Source organism: Aspergillus tanneri, assembly GCF_003426965.1.
Source record: "Aspergillus tanneri strain NIH1004 chromosome Unknown AapTan_2_pilon_pilon_pilon, whole genome shotgun sequence".
Lineage (NCBI taxonomy): Eukaryota > Fungi > Ascomycota > Eurotiomycetes > Eurotiales > Aspergillaceae > Aspergillus > Aspergillus tanneri.
Window position 1 is genome coordinate 48,461 of NW_022984629.1, and position 24,773 is coordinate 73,233.

Consider the following 24,773-nt stretch of genomic DNA (forward strand, 5'->3'; position numbering starts at 1 on the left):
GTTGACAGTATACACTGAGAACAAGGCAGGGATAGGAGCTGAAATCGTCAGCATATGCTGATATTATACAATAAAAAGAGAAATTAAGCCACGGAATGGTTGCATATACTCTAGGCATGCAGAAAAGAATAGGGGAGTAAGGAAAAGATTTTTTAGGTCTTTTGGTCGGGCATATGCTTATCATATACCAGAAGGGGGTTTAGAATACTTACTGAAGAAGGGGGCTTTGAAGAGAGAAGAAGAAGAGAGAGAGAAAGAATAAAAAAAATTTCATCTATTAGCTTGAAAATGAATGCAAACATGGCCAACATTTTAATTACCCGATTAGGATGTAGGATCATTCACAATATGTTGCAAAATATGTCTCTGTTTAATGATATGGTGAATATATTGATTCACTGAATGATCTCACGCAGGTGGATGTTTGGAGCATATGCTCAGTATATGCTCCGACCGGGGAACTGGCGCTAAGCCAAAAACGTCAACGTGTTAGGCTGAATGGGACCCAAAATATTTTGGGTCCCATTCAGCTTCAGGTTCTGAGCGGGACTCAGAACGGAATTATAATAGCCCCGAGCCGGCTGGGTCCCGGTGAGCTAATTTTGGGTCTCGCTCAGCTGGAACCCGGCTTGTGGAATAGGGGGCTTGTTAGCTCGGCGTGGTCTAAAAACCTCGGCGTGGGCTAAAATTCTGCCCCGAGACTCACCGCTCTTTTTTAGACCACGCTGAGCTTATGCCAAGAATAAACTCATCATGGTCTAAATGATTAGTCAGTATTCTTAGGCCACGATGAGATTTTCAAAAGATTTTTAGACCACGCTGAGCATATGCACTAGGGCTTAATTACTATAATTGGTAAGGTGTAGCCCTAAGGATATTTTGTACTACACAATACAGAGTATCCACTCTGCATATACTCTGTATAGGTTGACCAAACCACAACAATGGCTGGTACCGAAGTTCGGGAAAGAGTGGTAGAATGGATCAACAATATCCCAATCCAGGTATGTGTATATATGTTTATTATATACTGGGTATATACAAACCCTATACTAATATACCCAATTATCAGAACGAGGTGCAGGAATCTCATAGAGATGATTCTAGTAGTATAATTAGTACTAGGTCTACTCCGTCAGATCCAGGAGATGATATACAGGAACAAGAATCTTTTACACCAATAGTAATGGGCCTACAGCGGGTTAGTGTATATCTAATATATACATAATATATACTAAGTCTATGTTAGGAAGCAGCTACTTCAGATGGTGTTGTCGTTGCGCGAAATGCCAGTCATAAGATTAAGGTTAAAGAGATTCAAGAACATCTTTTAATACCTGAATATCCAGCAACAGCAGCAGAAGGTATTCTTCATTTTATTCATGACTGCAATCCATTTCCATCCTCAAGGAATCCAAATGATTTCTCTGAGGAAGAAATAAATAATATTTTTACACGGCTTATGTCAAAGGTATGTAGAGTATATATCTGTTCTATACTATACTAATACTTTAAATAGATTCAGTTTGCAAAAAACCATACAGGGGCTGCAAAGCTCGTCAAAATGGATCTTCTAAACAAGCTTGATGATAACGGACAACACAAGGCTTGGCATAGATCTTATATATGTGGTTCGGTAAAGGCCTGTGAGCGCGGGTCTATGATCATATGCTAAGTATATCACGGGCATATGACCGGGTTAATCTTGATTTACTTAATGAACAGCGCTTACGTTACGCCGAACCCTTTTATCCTCAAGCAATTGATCAACTAATCAAAAAAAGAAACTGAAGATGTCTTCTATGCTTTTATGAAATGTTGGTGGCAGGATGGAGGTCCTTGTGAATATCAAGGTATCAAGACATGTGGTGAAACACCACCGGTAATGTTTTATCGAAATTAGGTATGCTTTAGGTACATATACTGCATATATTAAGTATATACTAATTAACCCAGAATCATTTTCTTGGTTGCCCCAAGAATTCAGATATTGAACCTTGGCATTATGCTCATCCAGTTCGACGATTTGCTCAGATTGATAAGACTTATCTTCAAGTTCTTATGGAACATGGAACAGGCCCAAAAATAGAAGAATGTGATTTCATTGCTCAGCCAACATCCCGAAGAAGATGGTGTAGTAAGTATATTTCTAGTTTTATATATATATATATATATGCTAAGTATAGGATTAATCTAGCTCGAGCACATACTCACCATACCGGCAGGCTTTACATTCCAAAGTGTAAGGTTAAATTTGACTTGTACATTCCAACATCCTGGCAACGGTTTCCTTTCTTAATTTTGATTTGTCGATTAAATCATATTCATTTTCCACCACCTCCAACACGATTACCTAAAGATATTGCAGATGAGGTGGTCCAAATGATCTCCCAGCATAATATCCTTGACCTAACTGCAAGTAAGTATATTTACTCTATATATACAGCATATACTAAGTATCTACTCTATTTAGGACGGTTCATGATCTCTCCACAGTTCACTGATATATATGATCGATTTGGTCCCTCAACACTACGTGTATTACATCAAAGTCTTAATATTCAAGATAGGGTTCAAGCTTTGATCCGAAAACAGAGACTCTTAACTTATCCTGAAGGAACTGATATTGCTGGTATGACAATAGCTACTGCTTTTAGGTATATGCTCAGCTGATACTAGGGGTATTACGTGAATACGCCTTCGACCAATTAAAAGAGGACGACCAGCAATGGATACGTGATGTCCATTTCTTTGATCCACGGCATTTTCTTATTATATGCTGTACATATGCTCAGGCGAAGGCGTTTATTAATATCAAGCATATTGAGATGGACCTCTCATTCAAAATGGTTAATGGCAAGACGAATGTCTTCTCAATTTCTGGGTGGAATCCATATGTGCGAAGTATGTATCTAGTATATTTTTTAATATTGCTCACTAACTTGCAAGTTACTAGGAATCAATACCTTTGCATATGCTTTTCTTAATCTCGAAACACGCGATGCATATGCTGTAATGTTCTCAAAGCTATTTAAGATACTTGGAAATGTGGCTCGCTCACCTATACGGTTTCCCCATATTCAACATGGTGAGAATGAGATCTGGACTATAACTATCGATATGTGTAAGAAGCAAGCACCAGGTATGTAATAAACAGAATATATGCCCGGTATTTGCACCCTGTTAAGTATATTAGGTCTTGGAGATTATTTGCATACGCTAGACACATCCCGAGAGTGGTCTGAGCACCTTCCCTATGTGATTATATTCTGCCAAACTCACTTAAAGCGTAATTTTCGCTTAAAGTATAAGGACCACCCTGCAGAGCACCTACTTAACAGCCTTTTAGAAGCACCGTCCAAACCTGATTTGCTTGAGCGTATGGACTACATATGCAATACATATCCTGAGACTAAATCCTGGCTAGAGGGAAAGAAACGGCCGTGGATCTTAAGTGCACTGACCCCGGAACAATCAAAGATACAGATTGAACACTGGACATATGCTCGGAAACATACCGGAATTAGTGAAAGTAGTCATTTTCAAGATAATCAAGGTGTTGGCCGGAAGCAGTCACTCCTGGCAGCTGTTTTAAAGTAAAGTATATCCAAGGTAGATGCGGAGCATAGTTAATAATATACTAACTATATACTTAGATTGCGAAGGTTTACATTTGAGGCCTTTACTCAGAATAAGATACAGATTAAGGAGGGTATTCCACCTTCATGGAAAATCCAAACGAACGTTCAAAGGCGCACTAAGATTATTCGAAAGCAAAGTATGTTAAACTAAAGGGCTGGAGCCTGTTTAATTTCTCTAGCTAATTACTATATTATCCCTATTGCCCTTATTGTCCCTACTGTCCCTATTGTCCCTATTGTCCCTATTGTCCCTATTGTCCCTATTGTCCCTATTGTCCCTATTGTCCCTATTGTCCCTATTGTCCTATTATTGTCCCTATTGTCCCTATTGCCCCTATTGCCCCTATTGTCCCTATTGCCCCTATGGTTCAACATGAACAGTGTATATGCTGTTTACATACCAGGCTAATACTATGCATAGATCAACAGCAAAAAAAGGCAGCGAACCGCCGGCAGAAGAAGCCACACTTGCCATGGAATCCAGGGAATCCATATGATACACCTCTTCAAAATACAGACGGAGTGGCCATGCAGGACACTGATTCCCTATCAGTATCTAGCCTTAACACATGCCCGTCTTATGCCGGGTATGTACCTGCAAGTCAACGAACACACCCACTTAACACTGTACAGAGTGTTGGTGAAGATAGCGTTATCGAGACCCCTGTTAGATCACCCGCTGTGTATATGCCAAACATAGACCCTTTAGAAGAGCGTTTAAAGGAGCTTGAGGGACTTAAGCGACGAAGAGATATGGTTGAGCGAATTGAGGAGCTTGAGGAAGAGGTAGAGGGGGAAAGAAAGAAAAAGGGAAACCCCTGCAAGTGCAGAGCATACACCTAGTAGATGTATAGTATGTTAAAAAAGCCATTTCAATTCCCTAAACGATGGCTAGACTAGTATTTGCTCTACTTATTCCTAGACTCCATAATTTATCTCTAAAACCAACCGTGCATATGCCCTACGCAGTCTCCGGCACGACTCGGCAGCATCTTCTTGCGCGCGCCGGCTGCTTCCGGCTACCGGTGGCTACAAGTTCTCAGCAGATGTTTAGTATAAGGGGGATGTGCTATACTTACCCTTGTGACCCTTCTTCGGTGGAGCACGCTTGCGCTTGGGGGCAGACGGTGGGGTAGGTGGCTAGAGGGTAGTGGGGAGATTTGGCTGCATATACTAGTATATTATAAAGAGCTTAGGTTCCAGGGGCACATGCCTTGTGACCAGAGACCTTACCCAGCCTCTAGGAAATATTAGCATACGCAGGGGAATACGTAGAGTAAATACCCGGATCACATACAGGACGATGGAACTCAGTCCCAAACTGCTGAGCAAAGTCGTCATCTTCCTGGCTAGTGGTTCTTAGTTATATACTATGCATATAATACAGATATGCTCTACTCACGCCAGCTGCTCGAGGAAGTTACAGTAATCCTGAATAATACCGTACATAGGACCCTCACTAGCATACGTTAGCCCTACGCCCAACGTACACATATATATATGCGGGAGGGGAGGACATACCCAGGCTCCTTCACGTAACGGGCAGTTCTCCATCCTCTGCTAAGGATCCATCGCTTTAAAGCGCTGTCAATTATTAGCATATGCTCAAGAGAAGCTACGTATCCACTAACTTTTCGCACGAATGCGCTCAGCCTGGGGAATGTTGGTGCGGAAGGGATTAAGAGCTATGAATCCTTAGCATCTGCTAGACCTATACAAGGAATAGACAACTCACTGGCACCGGGATGGGCGTTCCGGATGTGGCGGCGAAGCTATGGAATAGGTAGCATAACAACGATGTGCTAAAAACGCGACCTACAGCAATCTGAGAACGGACGGGCTGGCCACACATTTGGTTGCCATTGACTGCGATGTCGCATCTGCGAGGTTGTCAGCCCATGCTTAGCATGTGCCAGGCATGTTAATTACTTACACCATGCTATTAATACCTGACAGTCTTGAACCAGGAGTTGGGGCATCTGTAAATAATTAACATATGCTGCACTCTGGGGGCCATACTCTGTTGTCGCGGTGGTCACAGGTGTGCGGGGGTCCGGGTGTGGGCGCAGTGGGGTTTGGTTCGGGATGGGACCTGCATATGTTAAGCACATGTTGTGAATATATTAAGTAGATACTACCGTGAAGTAACCGTAGTCGGGGTGGGGTTCACCGCCCCAGCGACCTCTGGATTGTCAAAGTCTTCACGCGAAAGCTGCATTCTCTGCATATTGATGGTATATGCTGAGAACAAGGCCCCTAAACAAGAACTAAAATCATCAGTGTATTCTGACATGCAAAAAACGAGAAATTGGGTCACAGATTGGTAGTATATGCACTGGGTATGCAGAAAAAAAGGGTCACACAAATGGTTGTAATTATATACTCTGGGCATACAGAAAGGAAAGGGGAGAAGGAGAGGTTTCAAGTCTTCCGGTCAAGGTATATACGCGGTATATGCCAAGAAGGGACATGCGATACTACTTAAGAAGGGGAGTTTAAAGAGAGAAGAAGAGAGAAAGAATGAAGAGAAAAAAAATTAGGTCTTCTAGTTCCAAAATAAATGCAAACGCGGCCAACATTTTTATTACCCAATTTGGGTGTAGGATCATTCACAGTGTGTTGCAAAATCTGCCTCTATTGTTTGATATAGTGAATATGTTGATTATATATATTGATGATGCAATGAATAATCTCACGCAGTTTAATATTTTGAGCATATGCTCAGCATATGCACCGATCGGGGACTGACGCTAGGCCAAAAAGGTCAGCGTGGTCAAGCTACGCTGAAGGGATTCAACATGGTCTAAAAGGTACGGAAAATTTAATTTTAGACCACGCTGAGCCCATGCCAAGAAAAGGCTCACCGTGGTCTAAAAAGGCGGTGGCGGAGGTGGCAGAATTTTAGCCCACGCCGAGGTTTTTTTAGACCACGGCGAGCTGGCACCCGAATGCTATCTACATTGAATTCTGGGCATTCCACTTAGTAATCAGGGTTTTCCTATGCTGCTTAACAAGGGGCACACTCCTTTTCCACTACCGCTGTTTTGCATCTCCCGCTCATATTCCTGATGGCCTTGAGCAATTCAGCTTCCTCCTTAATGGCAATTTGACAGGCATCCTGACTGTATATAACCCCTCCCTTCTGTAGGACCCTTCTTCTCGTCCGGCCTGGGATTTTGCGCTGATTCTCTGCAGCCTGCATGGTATTTCTGAGCAGCGCGCTCTAATCCCTGCGAATTCATGGGAGCATGAATACTTTAGATAACGGCCTTGAAGAATGCGGACTAGTAGTATGAGCGACTGGCTGTCAGTAAAGTGCTTCCTTTGGCCGCGAAGGCACAATTCCTGTCAGCATGAGATTGTAGGACAATTCATTAGGAGCAAGCCAAAAAAAAGCTCTCAGTGATTAATTTCTCTTGCGTCCATTTTAGGGTCAAATAAGTGTTAGCATACTTTAGAAGTTATAAGGGCTGAAACCCATTTGACCTCTCCGGCCTATTGACCCCATTGACCTTTGTCCCTATTAGCCCTTGATGGCCCACGACACGCGACTCTCTTCCCTTTTCTCTTTCCTCCTTCAACAATTCCTTTTGGCATATATAGTTTATCCTATATGTTCCAAGGTTCAGTCCTTGACAAAGCTGCTGTGATCGCCCAATTTTGTTGGAACATGGAACACCTAACTTATTAATTAGCATGATTACAAATCGATTATATGAATATTTCCTTATATCAACTAGTATGGCTAATTAAATGATTATAAAAGTATATAAAAATATTATATCTTGAATTTAGTAATAAAAATCCTGGCCTCTTGAACTACATATATGTAATTGCGGCGCTTTGTCAGTGAATTGCTCAGACTAAGGCCTTCGCTACTATATAGGGCACTGGACGCAGATCAGTCGTCTTGTATCTTTTTATGGTCGAGTGGCTTTACCCCTACTAGCACAGAGACAACCAAACCTCAACAAGCGTAGAGTGAGCTTTAGGAGTATCGACAGTCCGTAGAGAACTGCTCACTTTGAAATTGGTACACTTCACACTATTGGGCATCTCTAAAAATGCTATAGGGGTTGCGGAGATATATAGGCGATGATATTTCGTTGCTTGTGTGATATTCTGAAACTAATCCGGTCTAACTACCTGGCAAGGGAGACACTCAGAAACACCAGAAACATAGAACTGCACATCCAGCATTGAGACATAACACTCCGTACATTAAGGGTCAAGGACTGCACACAGCAGGTTAGACAGTATATGACTGCTATGGCCGTTCAAACGATGACATCACAGACCAATACCCTCCAGGAATAAAGTGGCTATCCATGTCATGAATAAGCTCCTGTCTACCCTGTTAAATGATGCGGCTCCTTGAGACTGAGACTGGGTCTCCGAGGGTGTTGATGAGACTGGACCAGATAGAGAAGCGCTGGGCATTTCTGAAGATGTTATATTGTGCGATGTTCTAGACGTATGGCTTGTTGATGTACTCGGCTTTGACTCGGTCGTGCCATACGTTACTAATGCCGTTTCATCGGAGGAGCTGGTACTTTGCGTTGACGGCTCCGATAAGAAACTAGTACTTGTCTCGGGAGGAGAAATTGTCATGACCGAATGGGTAAGAGATGGTCGTGTGAGTGTCGGCAAATCCAAGGTGCTATCAGTTGGAATGACGGGTGGAGGATTGTCCGATTTCGGGGAGCACTTCGCATCAGTTCCTGTGCCATGGCAAACATCCTCTGCTGAGCAACACAGGTACCCACAACGGTTCCCATAGCAATCCTGGGCACAGGCTGGTTGGCCGTGAAAGACTGTGCAGGGAGTCCCTGATGGACAGCATCCGTCCCCCCCGACACACAACGTGTAGCCCGACTTTACGCATGTTCGCTCTTGTCTTGCCTCGAGATTACCTGGTTGGGGTGCTGGAGTAATTTGCCCCAGGGCTAGGAGCTCGGCGCGGCAGAGAGAAGATCGCAGAATACCAAGGAGGATAGCTGTGGTCTGGAATTGGAGATGCATTACGACAGACGTGTGAATTTAGATTAAATTATATGTCCGAATAGGCCGTGGCATGTCTACTTGTAAATGCTGAGTCTTCTAGCCGCATTTTATAACGAAATGGAATCACTGGTGTAGAACCGCAAAGACAGCGTGGGGCACGACTGCAAGGCTTTGCACTCAAATAAAAGACCACTAATCGAGTGCTGCATGTTCGAGTCTGCAGATCTCGTATTTATCATTTCCCCCTATTCCAAAAGGTGCAGGGATCATGCTGGCTTCGTTTCCGTGCGGGGTCTGTTACATTGAAGGCTTAGTTCGCACCTTTTGAGGAGAACATTCACTGCTGGCCAATATCAAGCTCCTGTAATTGGTAGCAATATGTAGCCTACTTGGCTATCAACCAGGGTGGGTGGATAACTTAACATACTCGATATTGACTTCAGCCTCGCGTCTTATGCCCAAGTCGGGCAGTCCCTCATACTAAGCTACAACTATTATTGGACGCATCGGGGTTCATTAACCCAATTCCCCATGCTCAGCTACCTGTCCTTGTCTAGGAAAACTAGAGCCCAGGTGACGTCTTGCTAATGTCGTAGGAGACCATCTGTGGTGGACCCACTCCTCCATCTGTGCAATGTAGTAGCCAAGGATGAGGACTCACGCCCACGGCCTAGATACTACCTACACAAGTCTCTGTCATGTCAAATCTGAACTATGCAAAGTCTCCCGGTACCCCCAGTGGACGGAGGAGCTCGCTAAGAGCGGAATAGAGTGCCGTGGAATCGGTTTCTCTTCCAGAAATCGGGCAGTGCAGACAAGGGAAGTTACGGAGGGTGGGATGGCTGGAGCATTCCCAGTGCTTTCTTCACATTTGTGAGGGGCAAGATGAGAGCGGATTGGACAATTCCGACCTGACCAATCAGAGTTATGAACTAGGATCTCGCTCTGGGCCAGCGAGTTCAATGCCATCGGCTCAAAGCACCTCTACAGAGACGTCCTATGCAGGCACCTCTGTAGTACAAAAACCAATCAGAATTCTACGACCTACTCAATCACCTGTCGAATTTGTCTCTTGTCTCACCTCTCACGATGTCACTTTGGGTGTGTCTCCTAAAGCTGATGGTGATCATGCGGCGAAGCAGGAGCCGGTTCGAGGCTCTTGTCTCGAGGGATATTCTTTTCCTAGTTCTGTTTTAAGTCCCCTTGCCAACGGGTACGCGCGTTATCAGGTCATCGATACACACTGACATCCTGCCATAATGGCCAACTAGTAAATCAAACATGTTAGAGATGAAGCTGCTGAATAGTATTAGCCAAAGTAGATATGCTCGGTTGAAACCTGCATTTCTTGGAGGACAAGCCTTGGTTCGACGTCGTCGAATGTGATGTTGGCCTAAAATCTTATACTCCTAAGGCCTTCAGGAGTGCCCATCATTGCCCATAGACTGTGCCTTTCTACAGGGGTTGGAGTCATCTGCGCTCTTCTGGCATTGCTCCAGTGCTACCAGACCGGAAAGTGTCGAAGATCGTTACTTTAAAAGAACCAACCGAGTGGTGCAGACGCGAAACAGGTGATTTCTTCCACTCCATAGCCATTGCCCTTGGTGGATTGGACAGCAAAAAGTACATGCATGGTCTAAGCCTAAGAACTAAGCACATAACGCGGCAATAGAAAGGACTGGGCTTTTCGCCTGGCTGTTTAATCTGTACTACCAACAGTACCTTGGATTTGGTGCAATTTTGAAGAAGTCATCGCACTAATTACTGCTTTGTCTGCTTTTTCATTTTTGACTGTCCCCCTGGCAGATAAGGATTTATATAAAGGCCACGGACATGGATGTGGCCGCTGTTCTTTTAAACTCGCCATCGAAACTAATATTGTTTACATGTCAACTTGCTATATAATTAGTATGATGAATCTTGAGCGGAATGCAGTCGTTGTCTTACCAGAGGCCTGAAATGCCCTGGTTACCACGGAAGGCTGAAATTTTGCTGTGTCACTCATTTTTCTCAGTGAATAGAGGCGAAAACATATGAGTAACAGAAACTTATTCAAGATCCAAAAAAATTGTATTGCAGGCCTCCAAGCGGCCTCTACCGCTGCACATCGATGATGTTGTGGACACGGGGGTGCGTCTGTTTCAGCGAAATCACGGCAGGCTCATTCTATAGCAAGCTCAGCCGCTTCGAATAGTCATGAAGATATATGAATTGAATGGTCTAATCGTTCACAATTTTTATTATATCTGTCGAGGCAAGTGAGAGTTGACAAATCCATTCCAGATGTGTCCATATGAACGATGAAATTTGACCCATCCGTATCAAGACGTTAGCTGGATTAGTTAGTTCAGATCTAGCAAATAAGTGGACCGGGAAATGAATTCCAGTCCCTTTGAAATAGCTCCAGCTCTAGTAACTTCGAGGATACACAAATGCATCTAAGACACTATTATTAAAATTTAAAGCAGCAACATCAGTATAGTGATATAGCATGAGACAAAGGCTATTTAAATGTATCCACATGGACCATGCATCCCTCAAAGCTCAGAATCTCTACAGCATCTACAACGAACTCTTGGCTGGTACCATCGCTGACCTGCGCAATAAAATTGCCTGTTGCCGGTTCCCCACTCAACACGAGAGTCATATCCGCAAGGGCAAGCGTCAAATGCGAGCTGTCTTTCAAATCAGGTTCCTTAGACAGCACCGGCTCTCCAGCATGATGAAACGTTCGATGAATTGGTGCCAGTTGAAATATGACGCTCGACCTATTTAGAATAGTAGGTGAGGAATCTTTGGGAAAGTATGCGCCGAATATGGCAGCGTTTTGACCAGCCTTTCCAGACACCAGTAGGATCCTGGCTATTCTAGTTACAGACAGGCAAGATTTCACACACTGCACATCTACCTCCTGAGAAGAGTAAAGGGTTTCTGGTGCTTCGATGGGAAAGTCTTGGGGTAAGCTCATTGAAAGTTGACTCAGGAGAGGGAGACTTATAATTAGTCCCTTAGGAGGAGGCTGTGTTTTAACTGACGGCGTAAACAATTCTTTTAACATTCTCTGTGCTTCAGTGACTGATGATGGGGGAGTCGCGGACGGGATGGTTTTAGCCGAGTGCAACGGCCCGAGGACTCGAGGCAGGCCCAGAAAGGCGTTTTGCTGCTGGAGATTAGTATATGGTTCTTCGATACTAATAGCGCATGTTAATACGCACCATTGACTTGCTAAGGGTGTTGTCAAAAGCTGTAAAAGACACAGTGGTTAATGACTCCCCACTATTTAAAAATGCCGCTAATAGGCAGTCTGTCGCTGCTTCGATCTCCGATAGAAAGGATGTAAAATTATCTGGGTCAATACCAGCTATATATAACTGAGTAAGGAGCATCAACCGAAGCAAGGGCCTAAAATCCTCTGCGGGGATTGATCCGCTCGTCAATGTGGAGTTTGACGAAGGAAAATGTTCGACGGGGGGATATTTAGGCCCCTTGGTCACTGCTGTCGGGAACCACGTATTACGCTTAAAATTTCCATACGTGATAATATCAAGAGCTCTTTGAAGGTGATAATCATCTCCCAGGCCTCGGGATAACCTGGCAGGGGTTACTTGCGGCTCTGCCATGCTCTGAAATAACAGGATTCGTTGTTCCGCGCTGAGACAATCAGGGTAATCAAGTGACGCCACATCGTCTTCCCTATTCACAAGCTTGCCTCCTCTATCCAGTCCAAGCAGAATAATCATGCCTGTGTGTAGCACATCCAGTGACAGAGTATAGTGCAGATTATTATGATATGGAAACGACCCTAGCCGTAGGAGGCAACGGTGTATAATTGGGGCAGCTTCAGCTATGTATGAGGCTAACTCAAGAGGAAAAGTGCTGGTCATAAAATTCTTTAAATCAGATACTGTCCAGACTATAGCATGTTAGCCTTGTAAAGTTAAGCAAGAATAGATTCTAGACCTTACATTTTGCTGAATCGGACTCGGTGCAGAAGGTGTGGAAAATAGTCTGAAACCATTTACGCTTAGTATCACTTATAAATAATCTTGATAGGCACCATTTAAATCGTTCCTGAAGTTCCTCTGGCGTCTGTTAGTATATTTTATTATGCAAGGTTTAATTCCAAATTGGCCATACCGCGGGTTTGGACTGGCGGGAGAAACTCAGTGGGAGATTCTTTGGTTATAGTCTGACCCATGGCTAAGATTTGAATCAACTGTCGCAAATATATAAATGGGGGTTTGGCTTGGAATTTAACAAAGCAGAGACAGAAAAGGGATGATGGACGGGAATTAAAATGTGGAGAGGTAGAAAAAAATATATTAATAAGGGATAACTAGAGTATGGATTAACACCAGTTAATCAGCTAACCTGATAAGAGGAATAAAGAAAGTAAAATCTGCCTTGTCTTAGCAATTTAATTTAATTTGAGTCTTGACATTGATTTGCTTGTTGTTGGGGGCAGAAAAACAACTTAACACTTATACCAAGTAATTCTGGCCCCATTCCACTAATAGATATGTTATTGCCTTTCAGCATGTATATAATTCGTCCAACAATTATAATTGTAATAACTTGTCTTGGGAATAGATCGATAGAAAATTATCAATATGCAGTGGTCTGACAAGGCTCGGAGATATGCCTGTAACTAGTGGAATTTGGAGGATTACTTACATCCTGACCCCTGGCATACCGAGTGAGGATCTGATATTCATATTTATATTCCGCGATCATCATCATTTAGTTATCAGAGGGTTCACCATGAGCGCTATGAGCGCTAAAGAATTCCTCGCTGACGTCGAAGGCGGCGTGGTGCCAGTGGACTGCCACGAGAAAGTGCTGCGGATAGAATTCATCTATATGGACGAGGGGCTGTGGCTCGGCAGCGGCGTCTTTGATGTTGTCGAGAAGCTGCACGCGCGTGGATGGTCGTTCGGCGAGGGCGGGTTGAGGTTTAATCGGTAAGTTCCAAGGTTATAATCCCCTGGGCAATAGCACAGTACTACGAGTACAAAGACTGATAAATCACAGCACCCTGGATATATTCTACCTCGCCCAGCTCGCAGCGGCTACATACCGCTCCACCGACTAACTTGAGTGTGACTTCCCCTCCCCTGATGATTTCCAGTCCTTCTACCCCACACACCACGCACTCTCCACTCCTCCGCATGGCGCTCTTATTACTGTACTGCCTTCCTTACCCAGCGCACCACAGCGCGCTTCTACCGCCTGCCTGACCTCCAAGACCTACCTGACCCTGACTCCCCGCTGGGGCTGTCGCGCCAGCGACCCCCTGCACACGCCACGAAACTCCCCCGCTGGGCCCACAGCGTCGCACGCACGCGCCGCAGGCAGCCCTCCCTCCCGCTCGCGACTCTCACTGGATTAGCCCTCAGCACGCTCGAGACGACCATCGCGCGCCTGCGCACGGCCCACACCAGCGTGCCGCCCTACTCGGAGACGCAAGCGCTTCTGGCTTGAGTACATGGGGCTCGGTTCCCCTGGCCGATCTGGCTCAGCCAAGGCGGTTTCCCGGGAAGCGTGGGAGCCGAACATCTTCGGGATACTGGTCGCGCAGGGAGCGTATGATGTGTACGCGTGAGAAGCAAAGTACTCGGCGCAGCTGTGGGAGGCGAGTGCGGCGAGGAGGGAGGTTGCTAAGCCGGATGTGGATGGCGTGTGGACGAGTGAGGTGATGTGGTGTGGGTGGCCGGATGGTGGTGTGGGGTCGGAGGCATGGTGTAGGGGGTGGGAGGGAGAGGGTGGGAGTAAGGAGGAGGTGGAGTTTTTGGCTGTTGTTGCAGTGGAGGAGACGGTGGAGGTGAAGGCGGAGGTGGGTGAGTTGGACTTTACCGTGCAGTCACATATGTTACTTAGGATGATGCGGACTACGGTTGAGGAGGGGCGGGAGAGGGATGTTTTTCTGGAGGAACTGGGGAGGAGGATGGTAGGGACAGGGAGGATTGAGGAGGGGAGGGCAGGGAGGTGGCTGAGGGAGGTCTTGGAGAATGGGCAGCTCTTTGCAAGGTGGAAGCTTTCGCCGGTTTTGAAGTTCAGTTTTGCGCTGGGTCCGAGGGAGTAGGAGTAGCAAGCATACGTCTATTCAGATATTCAGGTTAATGGTAAGGACTGTGCTAGACTGAGGTTGTCTATTTTGGTATGCCTATGGCGCAGATGGCGTGAGTAACTCAAGGGAATACACGTTTTTTGAACCCACTAAGAACCGCCACGCTCAGAATCAACGTGTAAGAGACCTGTTTTAAACGTATAGGGTCTCGGATCTAGTAAATGGTTCCTAGAGTGATGGGTATATTCCTGGTATGTTGAATGTCGATAATTACCGCCTGATTGTACTAGTAGTTTGAGCAGCACGCGAGGAAGACATGTATTTTAACTACTCCCTTTGAGTGAGTGCTCTTCAAAAGTACGCAAAAGTCAAGGGCTTTTTTCGCTGACAAGTCTAGGTCCTCCTGGCTCTTAACATCTAGAGCCCTTATCTGACTCTAAGAATAGCATATTTGTTACTAATGAAGTGTCTGCAGGTGTATATAGATAAAGGATCTGCTGCAGAGCACTAGAAGCCTTGTTTAATTAAGAGATTTCCTAGCGTTTGAGACCAGTTATATACTAACTGTTTGAGGCCGTATAGGCTACGTTAAAGAAGCAGCCTGGCTAGGAGTCTCGCTCTCGAGTCTATATAGGTATTCCACGTAGAGCTACTCCTTTAGCACAGCGTTCAAATAGGCCAGAATAACGTCAATATACGTTGTGTGTAGGCGCAGGAGCAGGATAGCTACCAGCAAAACGTGTAGGGTCTTATATCTGCCGGTACCGGAGGTGGTCCCGTGGTAATCGATACCCTCGTCCTGTAAGAATCCTCATACAACCCAGCGGGCTTTAAACCTAGCAGTAGCTAGTTCGCCGGAGGCGTTCATTTTACGCTTAAATACCTATTTACCGGAGAGAATCCTAGCGTCCTTCGGCGGCCTAATAGCCTTCCATACAGAGAGAATCTCTAGCTATTTCTTCTCTACACACATTCTTCTCCACACACATAGCTCTCAACCACCGGGGCCAGAATGGTGAGACCTACGCCTCAGCCATCTTCTATGGTGATTCGAGCCATTTTAGGTCAACTGATTGTAGAAGTGGAAGTAGCGGAAAGTCTAGTAGATCCCTAACAGCTGCTCTAGCGGTTAACTACTTTGTAGACGGCGATTTCTGTATTATAGTAGCTAACACTAAGCTCTCGATCCTCTGCCGGTCTAGTCACGGCGGCGTAGTGACATATTAAATAGCTTCTGGGACTATCATTATTATATGCACCGCTATCGCTTGGTCTCCTAAAGAGAAAACAGAGGTTAATTTACTAGGGACCTCGGAATTGATCGATTTAGCGTCTAATTCAATGCCTAGATCTTCGGTAGCGTCTTAGCCCACGGCCGCGCTTACCTCCGCCCTATCCACCTATCTTGTACCTCCACTCCCTACCTCTCTAGTTTATCTATATCAGTCCGCTAGAGGTCTCGGAGATCGGGATTAGCGTAGAGGTCGTAGTCGCTTGCTTCATCGATAATAACGTCTCGGACTTCGTGGATTACACCGTAGGGTGGCTATCTCGGTATACGCGGAAGATTCTGTAGAGGGCGCTATAATAGCTACTATATCCGATTAGCTTACTACCAGCATGGACGAACTGTTGGCACCAACTCTGACGGGCAATGCCGTCGAATTCCAATAGAGGGAGATGTTCTGCTGGTTTATCGATGGCATCTTTACTGGACTCTATTATTCTTGGAGTAGTCGTATTGATTTAAACTGGATGGACCTTGTCCGCTATCAACTCTAGTCAGCCCCGGAATCTCTAGCTTGGAGCATTCGGCGTCTCAGTACGCTTCACATAGGCAAGAAGCATCATGACCACCCACTGTATGATTACGAGCAGTCGGCCGTTGTACAGCCGTGCAATACAAGGCTTATCACATGCAATATGAAAACCCAGCACTATGATATCAGATGCAACGTTGGCAGCTGCTATTTTGCTTGCTATATAGGAGAAGCTGAAAGGAACAGGGCAGTTTTCCGCTTGATATTGGTTAAATACGTGCGGGAGCCAGTATAAACCCAGGGCGCCGCAGCCAGGACTCCTGCAAGTCTTTTGACTCCCTCTTGTCGGTAAGAACCAGTAGGAGGAAGGAATAATCGGCACGTATAGCAGCCATTAGAGTGATAAACTCTCGGTTCCCATATTAACTTGAGCAAGAAGATTCCTGCACCTTAGGGCATCTTGGGAAACCACTCGATTCGTACAGTGAGAGAGTCCGATTTGGAACCATATGCTGTCAAAATCATAAACATTTGAAGGTGGAAGTTGTACTTTTCGATCTTCCCGCGGAGCTAGTCAAATCCCGTTCGTCAACCGAGACCCCATGATGTCTAATCGTGTATTTTAACTTTTAGTCGATGTAAAAAAGCAATAAAAAGTAACCTTGCTAAACTGAAGAAATACTGAAAAACCTGGAATTATCAGTGTTCTTTCGCTGATGGTGTATGGCACGCAAGTACAGGCTGGAAAGACGGTTATGTTGTCGCTCGCGGAAGCGGCTCATGCATTTGATACTAAGCGTGGTTCCTGCAATTTCCCCAGCGACGCCCTCAGTATTTGAGGTGCAGGGTAGGTGGGATACCAACGGTCGATCAGTATAACATGCTTAATAAAAACATCATGGATGCTGGTGAGTTTGTCACGAGTAAGGATTCGCGTTCTGTATTGACGACATTTTGCCTTTGGAGCGGCCCGATAATGTTGACTTGTCGATACTGTATTTTCTCGCAGATTCTGCATATTTAGGGCATCCTTGCAATTGTAATTGTAAAATCGCTTTTGTAATACGAGTGTTGTGGTGAATTTCACGTTTGGCTGATAAGACGTGTCGGATGTTGGAAGTTGTTGCATTATGTAGTGCGTTGCATGACCCCGTGACCTACTTAGAGACACCAGGGCCATGCAGCTTCCATTCAAATAATACATCTATTTCACCTCTTGTGTATCTGGTTCACCATACCAAGATGCTCATGGAACGATTATATCGACTACTTCGATGTATAAAGACTTTTATATGATCCCATAAGTATCACTAAGGTATTAGATGTATATGACACTAATCACCCTCAACCATCATCTCCTCAATAAATTCCAGAGCCCCCGGAGTTTCCAACCAAGAATCATACGAGTAATGTAGGGCCAACTGCGCTTCCTCCAAACTACCTCGCGTGTATGCTCCAGGGAGCTCGGGCTCTTCATAGTACACTAAACATGGCCAGAAGTTTTCATTTGCCTTGTCAACGGCTTGATACAAGGCATGTACCTGCTTGGTAAGCACCTTAATTGCTGCCGTATGGTCATCATGTTCAAGGGTGCCTCTATGTTTGGCAATGAGCGGACTGGTCACGACGTGAGATCGTATATTGTTCAAGATCTCTCGAGGAACCTTCGTTCCGGTGGTATCCGTGGTTTTTTGTAACGCCTTTAAGCTCATGACCATCTTGATTTTTAGGAGTATCACCGCGACGACATGGCTGATGTCCATCCATCTGCTACACAAGTATTTCACGTCTTCAAACGGATCGGCGTCCTTGATATCCAAATATGGCAGGTCTGTATTAGCCCAGTCGTAATCAGCTCTGTCATTTATCAAGGTCCACCACTTGACGAAATCGTAGCACTCTCCATCTTTGTCCAAACGAAGCAGAAGTGCAGGGATCAGCGATCGGACTCCCATGTTGTCGCCTCGGCAGAGTCGCAGCATATCCCATAGATGGCCCAGCTGTTCCTCAACTGCTTGTTTAGTCTTCACTTCCCCAAGAGCGTCGGCAAAAGCGAAGCGAGCCCTCATATAGTCGCGTGTAGCGAGTATACCCCAGAAATGTCCCACAGAGGTTTCGAAGACATTAGCTGGGGTCATCCAATCTTCTGGTTCGTTGCGAAGTCGTTGCTCTTCATCTTCATATTTGCTGCGTGTTTTAAAGACGGCTCTGCAAGCTAATTTATGTGTAGGGCGATGGATTGCTTGATGATCCCTATCGCAATATAACGCAACTTTACAGCCACTGCAGCGTTGGAGATTCTGTGTCTTGCCACAATGGCCACATCCACTGGGAAGCACGCTAGTGGTAGGCATTTGGCGGCAGTTTAAACAAAAGATTAGGTGAGTGAAACAAATAAAATAAGGAGAAAAGATTAAAAATAAGTTGGCAGACTGCAGTCGAAAGACGTAGCAATTCAGTTACGTGGAAAGGAGTACAAGTATTGGCTGTTGTTCCTGCAAAACGACGCAGCTAATCACCACAAAGTGAGCCTTTGATGCCCACTCTCAATCTTTTTTCAGTTGGTTGCATTTAAGATCGTGACGCGGAAGACAGACGCGAACCCATAACAGAGCACGTGACATCCCAAATAGTGTTGGAGCATACCGCCATACATGGGTGCCTGCCCCCGGTTCGACCTCGCTTACGTTAAGTTAATTACTAAGATATAGCTTATAGTTAACTAGTTAATAAGTTATAAATTATGATTAAGCGAGGTCGAACCGGGCCAGGCGCACATTTGGTGTTGGAAGCATGGAGTCTGGGATTCAGGGGTTACGAAGGCACCGTAGGCTAAATACTGTCAGATATACGGCTAGTCCCGAAGAGGAAATAGAGTACGATTGGTAAAAAGGTCTTATTTGAATGAATTGAGCTGGTTGGGCTCTTGGTTATTATGTGTGCTCCGCGGGGTTTTACCCCGATCTAGTCACATGATTCTGGTCTACGAACGGCCATATTATTTGACAAATAACGTAATTCCTGGTCGAGTCGGCCACCAACGCGTTTTCTACGCGCTTCAATCCTAATTACAATTCAAATCACCACCATGCCCCCAAAATCGCGTACAAAGTCTCAAAAATATGTTGGGCAAGAGGGGAGGATTTTATTAGTAATATTCTGCTAGAAACCGACGCCGTCATCTTTCCTTCCATGTCTTATGGGGTTTACCCATGAAGCCCGCTCGTCCTTTCTCGCATCAACCCACGCCGCGTCTTTTCCTCATCTGCAAAGTATCGTTAGTCACGGAGCTTGTTTCAGACTGGCGATACATCCAGCAGAAGTATACGGATCGAGTTAGCTGCTTACCGGGATCAAATACGATGAACTCATGCAGGCCACATCCGCCCGGCACCATCGGCAGGACTGGCACCTTTTTGTCCGTGACAACCTCCAGCAGAGCAGGACCATCTGTATTGATGAGCCATTTGAGGCTCTCTACGACCTTTGTGGGATCTGAAACCCTTTGGCTCTGAATGCCCATGCCCCTAGCGAGTAGCATGAAGTCCGGGTTGACCTGGTGCGTATGGGCGTATCGGTCCTCATAGAAAAGGTTCTGCCATTGCGTTACCATTCCTTGCTCTTCGTTGTTTAGGACGATCACCTTGATCCCAATATTAAATTGCGCTGCTGTCGAGAGTTCCGTCAGGGTCATGTTGAATGATGCATCGCCGTCGATATCAACGACGAGAGCATCGGGTTGTGCAACCTTGGCCCCAATTGCTGCCGGCAACCCAAAACCCATAGTACCCAACCCGCCAGATGTGATCATTGTTCGTGGATGCCTCCATCGAAAATGTTGTGCTGTCCACATTTGATGTTGCCCCACGCCTGTTGTGATGAACGTCTTATCCTTGCGGTCTGTGCAAATATTGCTTAGCTCCTCAATGACCATCTGTGGTTTGATGAGCCCATAACGTTCTGTCTTCTGATAATCGGATAATGGCCACTTCTTCTTCCAGGCGTCAATCTTGGTGTACCACACATTGCGATCTTCTCTTGATCGGGCTTCTATGTGTGGCAAGAGAAACCGTAGGTTAGTGGCGACATCGCCCTCAATAGCCTCAGTTGCCTGGACCACCTTGTTAATATTCTTTGGCATGATTTCAAACTGTACAATACCGCCGCGGTGCTCGGCGGCCGCGGCCCTAGCTCCCGGGGCAAATTTGCTAACGTTGAGGGTAACGCGGTCGTCAAATCTTCCACCTAGGGCGATGATGAGGTCGGCCTCTTGTATAGCCATATTAGCATATGCAGATCCGTGCATCCCTAACATATGCAGGGACTTGTAATCAAGCTCATCAAAGGCGCCTAGACCCTGAAGCGTCGTTGTAACGGGGATGGAAGATAGGTCAGATAACTCCCTGAGAAGGTCTGGGCCAGCTTCAGACTGAATAATGCCCTGGCCCGCATAAATGACAGGTTGCTTAGCCATATTGACAAGCTTGGCAACACGTGTAATGGAGGCCTCCAGCTGTTTGCGATTGAGATCCATAGCATCTTGAGTAGCAGCACTAGGTAACGATGGTAGCGCACTGTCTGTAGGAATTGCTCTCCGCAAGATGCCAGCAGTCACATCCTTTGGTAGGTCGACGAGAACGGGACCAGGCCGGCCAGTGGTGGCAATCTGGAATGCCTCATTAATCCGACGCGGGAGATCGGCGATGCTCTTTACCATGACATTCCACTTGGTACAGGGCCGCGAAATACCGCAAATGTCCGCCTCCTGGAAGGCGTCGCTGCCAATACTAGTAGTCGGGACCTGGCCGCAGAAAACGACCATCGGCGTCCCATCTAATAGCGCATCCTGCATGGGGGTGACGACGTTGGTCGCGCCCGGGCCGGATGTCACGAGAACAACGCCCGGCTTGCCTGAAGCCCTGGCATAGCCCTCAGCCATGTGGCCAGCACCTTGCTCATGCCTTGGGAGGATAAAGTCGAAGTGCTTGGAGTTGTAGATGGCGTCGAACACGGGGAGGATTGTGCCGCCAGGATATCCAACTAAATGATGGGTCATCCATGGTTAGCTAACTCTACCTATTGCAGCAATGTTTAATACCGTGCGCTCTCCATTCACCGAGACGCACAGATGTGTTTGACGCCCTGTCTCAGCATCATGTCGTGAAAGATCTCGCCACCGGTCTTGCCGATAAATCTAGGTGTTTAAAACAGACTGTTAGCTTGCATTCTCAAGGCGGTCGAGGGACGAGGGCCATACGACTCATCCGTGATATTTCTCGACAAGCCAGTCAGCGGCTGCACATGGCTGTCATGTTGATGATCGGTGTTGAAAGTAGGACTCGGTGTGGGTTGGACCTGGCTGTTGATGGCCCAACTCCAATGCTGACGGTCAGTCCCAAGATTCTAAAGCGGAAGCTGGTCGTGACAAGGCACCTACGGCACAGCAGAGGAAGCGGTGGCAACTGTCACCTCGTTCCTCTGGTTCGAAGGGACCTTGTTGAGTAGCTGGGTGAAGGCCGACGGCGTCTGGGACGTCAAGGCCCTGGTCTGGCCCACGGCCCTCAGTGCATTTCTTGCCTGGCGACCCCGAAACATGATGAAAGGCGGCGGGACGTGTGTGCAAGGTAATCAGTAGTCGTAGAGACGCTTATAACTTCGACCGTTGAGTTTCTTGGGATAAGATAGAGAGGGCTGGACTGCGAGTCTGGTGAGTCATGCATCCCCTTGGGGGAGTCCGACACTAGCGCTTGCAGATGTCTGGCGTACACTGAGGACCGGTATCGCCTTCTATGTCATGAACAAAAACAACACGCTTTTAAACCCCGAAAAATGCATTTCTATATAAAAACTAACTACTATTATGATTAGGACATTGCAACCTTTTATGTCCAATATCATGACAATCACTGCAACGTGATGGCCTCCGTGTACGTGGTTAAGCTGTAGAATAAGCTGGATCCTCTGGTATAGGGTCTTGCACTTTCTAGACCTGATTCCTTCTCTCCATACTCTGCTGAGCTTCCTGGATGGAAGAGCCTTCTGCGTTTTTTCTAACGCTTAGATCTCTTTTTTGTTTAACCTCTTTCTTATTTGCAGCTCGATGATCCTGGTATTCTTTGGCAAGAAGAATAGTCTTATTCAAAGCCATCTCAAATCCCTTTGCAATCTTGTCTAATCGCTCTTCTGCAGAAGAAGGTGGACTCTGTGTGTGTGCCCTAAGTATCTTTTTTAATATAGATACCTGCTTTCCCAGCTGCTTGAAATTATGAGGTGTTTTAGGTGCTGAACAGGTTGACCGACTGCCTGGTGGTGTAGGTATTTTAAACTGTATACTAAGCTGCTTAAGCACCCTCTTGTCAGGGGCTGAACCCGTAGAGCCTATAGGATAGGTTATATACAAAAAGGAATCGTTGAAGAAGGGAAGAAAGGAAGAAAGGAAGAGGAAAAGAGCTGTAAACAAACAAGGTGATGGTCACGTGACATGTATCGAGGGCCATTGGGGCCTAAAAGGGACAGTAGGGTAGTGGGCAAGGCCCGCAAAATGCTCGAGTCCGTATATCGGTCGAAGGTCGCGAGGTCGTGTAGAACTCTCCCGATTACGTGATCTCGTTTACCTCGCACACACATTTACCTGTTCGGCCGCCGCGGCCGCAGATAGAAGCTCCTCAGCGAGTTCTTTTAGTCCAAATCTATTATATAGGTTGAATCGACTACTAGCCCGTGACATGATGCTCATGATTCTGGGGCCGAAAGGAACCAACTTAATTACAAGGAGACATCAACCGAACCATGGAAGCAGCAACTGGTAAGCCGGCCGTTGGGAGGGGGTTTTCCGTTGGGATTTCCCTCCCGAATGGGACCGGGACGGGAACAAGACCAATTTCAGGAAATTTGTGGGAATTAGGCATTTTAGGGAATATCCCATTCCCTAGATCGGGTTTCCCTCTCATTTCTGTTCGGGAATGGGACGGGAAACGGGACCTAATTTCTGTCAAATATACGGCTAGTCCCGAAGAGGAAATAGAGTACGATCGGTAAAAAGGTCTTATTTGAATAAATTGAGAGGTTGGGCTCTTCTTGATTATTCTCTTGATCTTTAATTTTGTTGTGTGCTCCGTTAGGGGTGGTTTCTCCGATCTAGTCATGATTCTGGTCCACCCACGGCCATATTATTTGACAGTATTCAGACTAAGTTGTTGAAGCGTGTAGGGGAAGATGGTATATTACAAGGTGCTAGGATAGCGGTGACTAGATAGTATACTGGAACTATCGTGCGATCTAGTATCGCATGATAAGTATCTTCATCTATCTTCGAAAGTGAGTGTAGACCAGCACTTATGTCTAAGTGTCCCTTCGCCCCTGAGCGTGATATAGTTATCAGATCACTGCAGAACTAGGATATCCGAAGGTGCCTTAGGCCTCCAAATTTCCAACATAAGTAACTAATAATCTATCCACACACTTATGGAGACGCAAGCTGACAATACTATCACCTAGCATTCTGTTCTCATACGGATCCCAGTATATGCAAATAATATGGATGACTATCTATTAGAATCTAAAAGGGAGGGCCTCAAAATAATAAGGCCTAAATAAGGCCTTAAGCTCCATGCTCCACCAGAGTTTGCAATTTGTATAAAATCATCCTGACTCGCAATTAGTCTTTGAAAACCCAAGACGGGGTCGGCGATTACCTTCAGGAGTTCCTTGACGGTCTATTTTCTTGTGTTCTCAAAAATATTGCGAGCGGATAAAGACAGTCCCGAAGTCGCCGGAACGGCATGGGGGCTTCTTCTCACTATTGTGGAGCGGTTGTTTAATCCAATTACCAACGATCCCACAGCTCTAATATTCTGCTGTTGGTTATAAAATGACGTTCCTGGAGCATGCTATCACTGATATTGGCTAGTAAATTAGTCTACCTCCAAGAAATAACAGTGTCTAACTTACCAATTTTCACCTCACCGGTGTACGTCAACAATACGTTGTTGCTCCGGGTTAAGCCATGGGACATCTTCAACTCTGAATGGATATAATGTAGGCCCTCTAAAATCTCTTTGCAAATAGTGGCGATTTCAGACTCGCTAGGTGTACAACTCCAGCAATACAGCCCAGAGAAATCGGGATGTGCTCATACTGGTAAACAAGATACGTTTGGCTCTCCAATTTAAAAAACCCCAGAAGAGCAACAAGATTTTTGTGCTCTGCATGTGATAGCTACTGAACACTACGGGGTGTTCCCTTTTGACAATCCTTAATCGTATACGCTGGCAAGAAAAGTGCTCAAAATATCCCGGTTTA

General features: G+C 45.8%; 5 protein-coding genes across 5 annotated transcripts; 1 reads left to right on the forward strand and 4 right to left on the reverse strand.

Moving 5' to 3' along the window:
* Window positions 1-4,602: 4,602 nt before the first annotated feature.
* On the reverse strand, window positions 4,603-5,868 carry ATNIH1004_000012 (uncharacterized protein; the record flags this gene model as incomplete). The annotated part of the gene is made up of 12 exons (XM_033564738.1): window positions 4,603-4,670; window positions 4,721-4,781; window positions 4,870-4,881; window positions 4,939-4,990; window positions 5,044-5,100; window positions 5,163-5,225; window positions 5,269-5,326; window positions 5,377-5,413; window positions 5,461-5,521; window positions 5,575-5,620; window positions 5,681-5,733; window positions 5,780-5,868. The coding sequence occupies 12 exons, from the start codon at window positions 5,866-5,868 to the stop codon at window positions 4,603-4,605; spliced, it is 657 nt and encodes a 218-aa protein (XP_033430495.1).
* A 5,280-nt stretch (window positions 5,869-11,148) lies between these two features.
* Window positions 11,149-12,843, reverse strand: ATNIH1004_000013 (uncharacterized protein; the record flags this gene model as incomplete). Its single annotated transcript, XM_033564739.1, has 4 exons — window positions 11,149-11,805; window positions 11,861-12,558; window positions 12,611-12,727; window positions 12,783-12,843. 4 exons carry the CDS (start codon window positions 12,841-12,843, stop codon window positions 11,149-11,151), a joined length of 1,533 nt encoding a protein of 510 aa, XP_033430496.1.
* A 563-nt stretch (window positions 12,844-13,406) lies between these two features.
* ATNIH1004_000014 (uncharacterized protein) lies at window positions 13,407-13,737 on the forward strand (the record flags this gene model as incomplete). The annotated part of the gene is made up of 2 exons (XM_033564740.1): window positions 13,407-13,606; window positions 13,677-13,737. 2 exons carry the CDS (start codon window positions 13,407-13,409, stop codon window positions 13,735-13,737), a joined length of 261 nt encoding a protein of 86 aa, XP_033430497.1.
* A 293-nt stretch (window positions 13,738-14,030) lies between these two features.
* ATNIH1004_000015 (uncharacterized protein) lies at window positions 14,031-15,580 on the reverse strand (the record flags this gene model as incomplete). The annotated part of the gene is made up of 2 exons (XM_033564741.1): window positions 14,031-14,744; window positions 15,530-15,580. The coding sequence occupies 2 exons, from the start codon at window positions 15,578-15,580 to the stop codon at window positions 14,031-14,033; spliced, it is 765 nt and encodes a 254-aa protein (XP_033430498.1).
* Window positions 15,581-17,806: 2,226 nt separating this feature from the next.
* On the reverse strand, window positions 17,807-22,067 carry ILV2_1 (Acetolactate synthase, mitochondrial; the record flags this gene model as incomplete). The annotated part of the gene is made up of 6 exons (XM_033564742.1): window positions 17,807-18,659; window positions 19,683-19,737; window positions 19,821-21,512; window positions 21,599-21,666; window positions 21,730-21,846; window positions 21,910-22,067. 6 exons carry the CDS (start codon window positions 22,065-22,067, stop codon window positions 17,807-17,809), a joined length of 2,943 nt encoding a protein of 980 aa, XP_033430499.1.
* Between the last annotated feature and the right edge of the window lie 2,706 nt (window positions 22,068-24,773).